The sequence below is a fragment of the Triticum dicoccoides genome, chromosome 1A (genome assembly GCF_002162155.2).
Source record: "Triticum dicoccoides isolate Atlit2015 ecotype Zavitan chromosome 1A, WEW_v2.0, whole genome shotgun sequence".
In the NCBI taxonomy this organism is placed as follows: domain Eukaryota; kingdom Viridiplantae; phylum Streptophyta; class Magnoliopsida; order Poales; family Poaceae; genus Triticum; species Triticum dicoccoides.
In genome coordinates, this window is record NC_041380.1 from 160,237,598 (window position 1) to 160,245,197 (window position 7,600).

The 7,600-nt window shown below is 41.8% G+C and overlaps 1 protein-coding gene across 1 annotated transcript in view; it reads right to left on the minus strand.

The window, feature by feature from the left end:
- Window positions 1–5,187: 5,187 nt before the first annotated feature.
- Window positions 5,188–7,600, minus strand: part of LOC119352405 (zinc transporter 7-like) — a 3,684-nt gene continuing 1,271 nt past the window's right edge. The window contains exons 3-5 of the mRNA XM_037619056.1: window positions 7,566–7,594; window positions 7,341–7,490; window positions 5,188–5,781 (exon numbers count right to left, since the gene is read on the minus strand). Coding sequence (XP_037474953.1) covers window positions 5,476–5,781; window positions 7,341–7,490; window positions 7,566–7,594 — 485 coding nt within the window. The 3' untranslated portion in view covers window positions 5,188–5,475. The remainder of the gene's footprint in view (window positions 5,782–7,340; window positions 7,491–7,565; window positions 7,595–7,600) is intronic.

Genomic DNA, 7,600 nt, shown 5'->3' on the forward strand with positions numbered 1-7,600 from the left:
TAGCAAAATTTTGAACCCACGCAGCCGGGGGTTAAGTCAAACTAGCAGTAGCACGTTTTGCCAAACGTGCTATAGCTAAGTTAGCTATAGCGTTTTCCAGCGAAATGCGCTACAACTATTCCTTTTTGTTTTATTTTCCTTTTTCTTTTGTTTTCTTTACATTTTCTTTTTTTCATTTCTCCTCTTTATATTTCTTTCATTATCATTTACTTTTCTACTTACTTTTCTATTTATTTTCTTTTTCATAGCAGTAGCACTCTACAGCATAAACGCACTGCTACAAAGTTTTTAGCAGTAGCGTGCTTCTGGAAGAATCGCTGCTACTATTTCTAGCCTACCGACACCAGCAAGGGAATTATAGTAGTAGCGATTTTCCGTGCAGACGCGCTACTGCTACAACAATGGTTGCAGCGTGCTTTTGTAACAAGCGCTACTAATAAGTAGCAATAGCGCCGTGTCTTGACCAGCGCTACTGCTATACCTCTGTGTATAAGGTTTTCCCTAGTAGTGTGTTTAGTTAACTGTTTGGTTCAATTCTGCAATGTGATGTTTAATAGTTGTGGGTGCATTCCGTTATTGTATACCATGTGAGGAATAAATTGAATTCTGCTGTAGTAAATACTTAACCTGATGGCTAACTACATTATATGTGTTGCAGGGAAACAATGGGAAGCACTGAGATTTACAATCGAGATTAGAACGTGCATGGTCCGTTGTCTAATAGCATATTATTGTGCAATTCCAGGAACCATTCTAATATTTTGGTTTTTAACAATTTGGTCTTGCACATGTAGGTCCTGCTGTCAGAGGTTTGACCCACTGTTCGACCCTTTTTGCATATGGGGAAATGAGTTGTCCATGAATATCAATCAAATCAAGAAACTCAGAAAGATTGTTAGGATAAAGAAATTAGCGACAAAAAACAACAAGATCTTTGTCTGCACAATGAAGAAGACATCAGTTCACTACAAGATGGTACTAACTATTATACCTTGCCTTTTTATTCCTTTGCCCTATTTCCAATATAGAGAAGATATTTATGCACATCCTTGTTTTCAGGCCTTTCCAAAGCAGTTCACTGATGATTATCTCTCAACCCACCTCTATGGTCAGGAGGCAAGGAAGGTTTTCATGAAATACCCACGGTTCAATATTGAAGTGTTCCTGAAGAGGACAAAGGACGGACGGCCAATCATCCACAGGCACTGGCCTAAAGTTGCAAAGACCTTCAACATGAATGAAGGCTCAATATTCGCCTTCCGCTTCAGCAGTTTTCTAGATGAGATGCATCTGTCTATATACCATCTATGATGCTAATTTTAAAAGGTTCTACATGTTGCATGTGAAACTTGGTGCTGGTGCAGTTGTGCAATGGGGTAGCTGAGTGCTGAAATTATATCATGTTGTACTATGATGTATTTTAATTATGAAATTCTACTTCCTTAATATGAAAATGAAATATATTATGTGCTTAATATGAATGTCAATTAGGTTAATAAATGAATTATTAATAATAGGACAATTAGCCTGCTAATAGCGAATTAGCCTGCTAATTGGGGTTTGCTATTGCAAACGGTTGTTGAAAAAATACCGTGGGCGATGACCACAGGCAACGCACATAGTTTCTAGGAATAAACCATGTTGGATCAATGAACAATCACACATGATTTTCTCTTGAAAACTGTTTGCGTTAGGCTACCTTGCGCAAATGTTTACCACATAAAAACTGTGTGTGATGGAAAGCCTTTGCCACATAGTTTCTTCTACGGATCGTGTGTGATACATTCAATAACGCAAACGATTTTAACGGGAAAAATTGTGTGTGATGTACCTGTGAACGGAAACGTTTTTCTTGGAGCGACTGTGTGGGATGTACATACGAACGAAAGCGTTCAGCGGGGACTGACTGTGTGGGATGTACTTGTGACCGGAAACAATTTTACTGTATAATTGTATTTTTTTAGCTCTATTGTACGTATTTCCGTATTTGAGCGCTCGCCGGTCGCATATGACCTCATTTTGCCGAGCGTGTGTGCCAGGAGGGCACATCCCCGACGGTTTCTAGGCCGTGTGGGAAGGATCCCCTATCGCTCACACTCACTAGGCGATGGTTCCAAATGTCATCACGGAAAGGAGTTAAAAATCATTTGTATTGGACCGACGCGTACTAGTGTAGCTAGCTCTCTCTTTCTCTCCTTATCCACTGCTGAAATATGCGTGACATGAGTTGCCTATGTTTTGCCGAAATGTCGATTTATTTTCGTTTTGGCGATTTCGGGCAAACTCGATATGTCCTATTTTTAGGGAATGTGATGTTGATTTTCATGACTTTGATGTATGCATGCGTGCCTATAATTCTTTTGCTTATACCATGCAGGCGATCATGAAGGTTAGTGGAAGGATGGTGAAAAGATACTTGCGATCCGCGGTGCACGACATGTATGAAAAAAATCGGAAGGCGTTTTTATGTCTGTGTCGAAGATGCAAATGAGGAGTCTGATTAGACCCCTTTAAGGATGGACGTTTGAAGGCGCACCTACTCATGATTGGTTTCATGGATGGCTATACTCGCTGGATAAGTGAAGATGATGACGAGGACGTGGACGGGGCAGTCAATAATGACATGGGGCCAAACGAAGAGATGATCGATAATGGACCCGAAGAAGAGGGTGATGATGACCCACAAGTATAGAAGAGGGTGCTGATGACTCACCGACGTGTCTGCTACGGGCAACTAGCAAGAACCGTTCTTACCTATGCAAAACCACAACGGTGATTATCAAGTTGCTATTTAACCTTCTGCAAGGACCGCCGTAGTCAAATTAGATTCAACTAAAGTGAGAGAAACGGACACCTGACAGCCATCTTTATGCAAAAGAAGTTGCATGTAAGTCGGTGGAACCGGTCTCATGTACGTGGACATGTAAGGTTGGTCCGACCCGCTTCATCCCACAATACTGCCAAATCAAAATATGACATAGGTAGTAAGCAATATGAACATCACCGCCCACAACTCCTTTGTGTTCTACTCATGCATATCATCTATGCATAGACCTGACTCATGATGCCACTGTTCGGGAACATTGCATGGAAAACCAAAAAAAATCTACGCACATGCAAGATCTATCCATGGAGATGCATAGCTACGAGAAGGGGGAGCATCTACATACCCTTGTAGATCGCTAAGCAGAAACATTTATCAACGTGGTTAGTGTGGTCGTACAACTTTACGATCCATACTGATCAATCACCGAACACACGGCACCTCCGCATTCAGTACACGTTCAGCTCGATGACGTCCTCGCCTTCTCGATCCAGCAAGAGAGGCGAAGTAGTAGACGAGTTCCGGCAGCATGACGGCGTGGTGACGATGATGGTGAAAACTATTTTCGCAGTGCTTTGCCAAGCATAACGGTTTAGAGCGGAGAACGAACTAGAAGGAGAGGGGGCGCCGCAAGCTTGGGGATTCGTGGTCTATGGCGCCTCCCCCCTCCACTCATATATATAGGTGGAAGGGAGGGGAGGCAACCCTAGGCGCACCCCTAGGGGGCTGGCGGCCGCCCTAGGCGCCTGCCCTAGGCGGCCCCCTTTCCTTCTTGGCGCGTGGGGAGAAGGCAGGAGGGGAGGTGTCCCCCTTTCCTTCTTGGCGCGTGGGGAGAAGGCAGGAGGGGAGGTGTCCCCCTTTCCTTTCTTAGCATGTGAAAGAGAAGGCAAGAGAGGGCCGGCCCGCTTCCTTCCTTCCCTAGGGCCGGTGGCCATGAGGTGGGGCGCGCCAGCCCCTTTGTGGGCTGGTGTGCTTCCCTTGTTGGCCCACTTGGCCCAATAGCTCCATGTGGCCTTCCGGAACCCCTTTTGGTGATTCGATAATTATCTGATGTTTTCCGTAACTCTTTTGGAGATCAAATACTATCATCCTATATAGCAATCTTTACCTTCGGATCATTCTGGAGCTCCTCGTCCTGTCTATGATCTTATCTGAGACTCCAAACAACATTCGGTCACCAACATACATAATTCATATAGTACTATATCGTCAACAAACGTTAAGCGTGTGGACCCTACGGGTTCAAGAATAATGTAGATATGACCGAGACGCTTCTCCGGTCAATAACCAATAGTGGGATCTGGATGGCCATATTGATTCCTACATATTCTACGAAGATCTTTATCGGTTGAACCTTTTATGACAACATATGCAGTTCAATTTGTCCGTCGGTACGTTATTTGCCCAAGATTCAATCGCCGGTATCTATATACCTAGTTCAATCTCGTTACCGTCAAGTCTCTTTACTCGTTCCGTAATACATCATCTTGTAACTAACTCCTTAGTCATTTTGCTTGCAAACTTTTTGTGATGTTGTATTACCGAGAGGGGCCAGAGATACCTCTCCATTATATGGAGTGACAAATCCCAATCTTGATTCACGCCAACTCAATAGACACCTTCGAAGATACTCCCTTCGTTCGGAATTATTTGTCGCAGAAATGGATGTATCTAGATGTATTTTAATTTTAGATACATTCATATTCGAGACAAGTAATTCCGAACGGAGGGAGTACCTATAAAGCACCTTTATATTCACACAGTTACAAAGTGACGTTTGATAGCACACAAGATATTCCTCCGATACCCGGAGTTGCATGATCTCATGGTCAAAGAAATATGTATTTAACATTAAAAAAAAGCAGTAGCAATAAACTAAACGATCATATACTAAGCTAACGGATGGGTCTTATCTATCACATCATTCTCTTAATAATGTGATCCTCTTATCAAATGACAACTCATGTCTATGGTTAGGAAACCTTAACAATCTTTTGATCAACGAGCTAGTATAGTAAAGGCTTCATAGGGACTTGGTATTTGCTTATGTATTCACACATGTATTTAAATTTTCGATCAATACAATTATAGCATGAATAATAAACCTTTATCATGATTAAGAAAATATAATAATAACCACTTTATTATTGTCTTTAGGGCATATTTCTAACAAAAAGCTCAACTGAAATCTAAGTAAGTGTGCATCCAACTTACTTGCTCTCTCGGGCATTTAGCCTTGTATGATACACGATGAAACATTAAAATAAACTTTGGAACAAGAAAATAAAACTACCGAAACATTATGCAACACTCTGAAATAAATAAATTATACCCAAAACCAAAAATATAGCACGAATCACAAAGCAGCGCCGGTAGATGCATGCATGCATGGTAGGAAAACCACTGTCGTCGTTACACATCTCCCCAAAGCAACAGTGCTTGGTGATTTAGCAAGAGTATACACATATATACACAATGCTCAGGCGTTTCCGGCGCTGTTCTCTCTCATGCCCATCAAAAACAAGGGCACGTTATCTGATGTATGTATGCAATCAGATGAACACAGGCACATGCATTAGTTATGTACATGTATCACAGGCAGTATGTTGGGACGTAGGCGTCGTCCGCTACCTCCATCTGATTAAACCGGTTCAGGCCCAAACTGCAAGCGATGACATGGAGAGCGCACCTAGGAACAGGGCGACATAGGCCATCACTTGCTGCCGTGGTGACCCTGTCATCTTCCCACCCAAGAAATCGGCTGCGATTAGATCCACCAGCGCCATGTATATGAGTATGCCGGCCGACACAGAGTCCAGGATGCCTTCGACCACTAGAGCCCTGGGGCTATTGGCGTTGTAAAATGAGGACAGACCGGCCCCAGCGGCGATACCAGTTGGTGTTGTAATGGCAAAAAAGGACGCCATCATGACTGCCGAAAGGTTCTTAAACTGAGCCTGTTGGAAGAAATGTTGGCAGTGTGTCAAATTTGATAATCCAGATGAGAAAAGCTTTACCACAATAAAGCTACTTAGAGAAAACAATGGGGCAAGGGCAAAAGAGAACTATTTTTTTTTTACAAAAGGAGGGCAAAAGAGAACTATAGTAAGAAGATAAGTAACCCACATAATAACAATGCAGTTTTATATGCTTACGTCACATTAGCAACTTAAACAGAAACGGCAATATAACCTCAGCCAATAAGGTGTGGTATGATCGTCTGATTTTAGTGAGTTCAGCCGTTTGAAATCTATAGCATTTTAGATTGGTTCAACAGCTATTAAAAAGATCAACAAGTACACCAAAACAATATTTTGGAAACACCAGGGAGCAATGTGGATGGGGCATATAAGGTCAGACGTTGCACATACAGGTATAAGAGCAAGTTATTTGGAAGATCAGTACATGAGCAGTGGAGCACATGAAAGAAACACATTTTGCCAAAATATTGGATTAAGCGTCGAGTATAAATTGGAGTTTCTCACAAAGAAGAAATCAAATCAAAAGAGTTCAGTAGAAGACAGTTGCTCCTGGAGAGTGAAAGCCACAAATAATCCTGGACCTAAAGTTTTAGAAGGATACTCATACCAATATTTTTAGTTGTGCCACCTAGTTTTTTGGAAAAAAATATTGGTTATGTGCCTGACCACAGATAGATACTGACGATAAGCAGGAAAGTTATATGGTTCAAAGAAACTCGATGTACCAGAAGCCAATTCATACACTATAAAAGAATATTACTAATTTGAGAAAGGAAAAATAGACAGAGGTTTATCTCCATACTATAAAGTCTATGTTGATGGCATGCAACTGAACGCTAATAGTTGCAAATGAAAAACAAGCTGGTGATAGAACATCCGCCGATAACAGCCTCAAATTTAAAATAGGTAGACCTTGTATTTGTGAAGGTCCACCCTCCTCCATCCAATTAACAAAGGTGCAATCCCTGACGACAAAAACTAGAACTACATGCAAGTTCGACTAGTAAAATTGCTGGATTTAACTCAGTTTAACATAATCAGGTGGTGGATTCACAGCTCATGTTATGAGGGCGGCAGCTGACACCAGATTAGTGCTCCCTTCATAATGAATATTATTTATATTCCTGTATTTTCTTATGAACTGATACTTCTGAAGTTCTAAATCCTTGAGATTTCCATTTATGAATGAAAATCTTGATATTTCCAGCTTTCTGGTTTCTGAGCTTGAGGTTTGTAAATTCGCATCCTTTTCTGTTGCATGTGATGCTAGAATTCACAACCGTAAATACTTAAATGAAGTGCAATTCAGTATAGTTATTTTATCCCTAAATCAAGACCATGATCATAAAAAAAAAGAATGTAGCATCACTGTGAAAAATGGACGCCCACATTAACCTATATACTGTAAGAACAGACTCTACAAAGTGCAAACAGTAGAACAGTAGAAGTTGTGGTCGTTCCAACTATTTCATTTTCCTTGTAGTCATCCCACAATCGTTCCACATTATTCTATCAATCCATACTGAATTCCTCACCTGCGCAATGCACCCACCGAGGGCAAACCCCTCGAAGAACTGGTGGAATGAGAGCGCTGCCACCAGTGGCCTGATTGTGCAGGGGCTCCGAGACACCCCAAGCGACAGCCCAATGATCACCGAGTGCGACACAATCCCCATTTCCAGTATCTGCAGGAACCAAAATCAATATTTTTTTGAGGGGCAGTGCATCAAACAGTGAATCCAAGGAAGAGATTACACCACCTGTGATACCACGACGGAGCGCACGTGGTCTGACA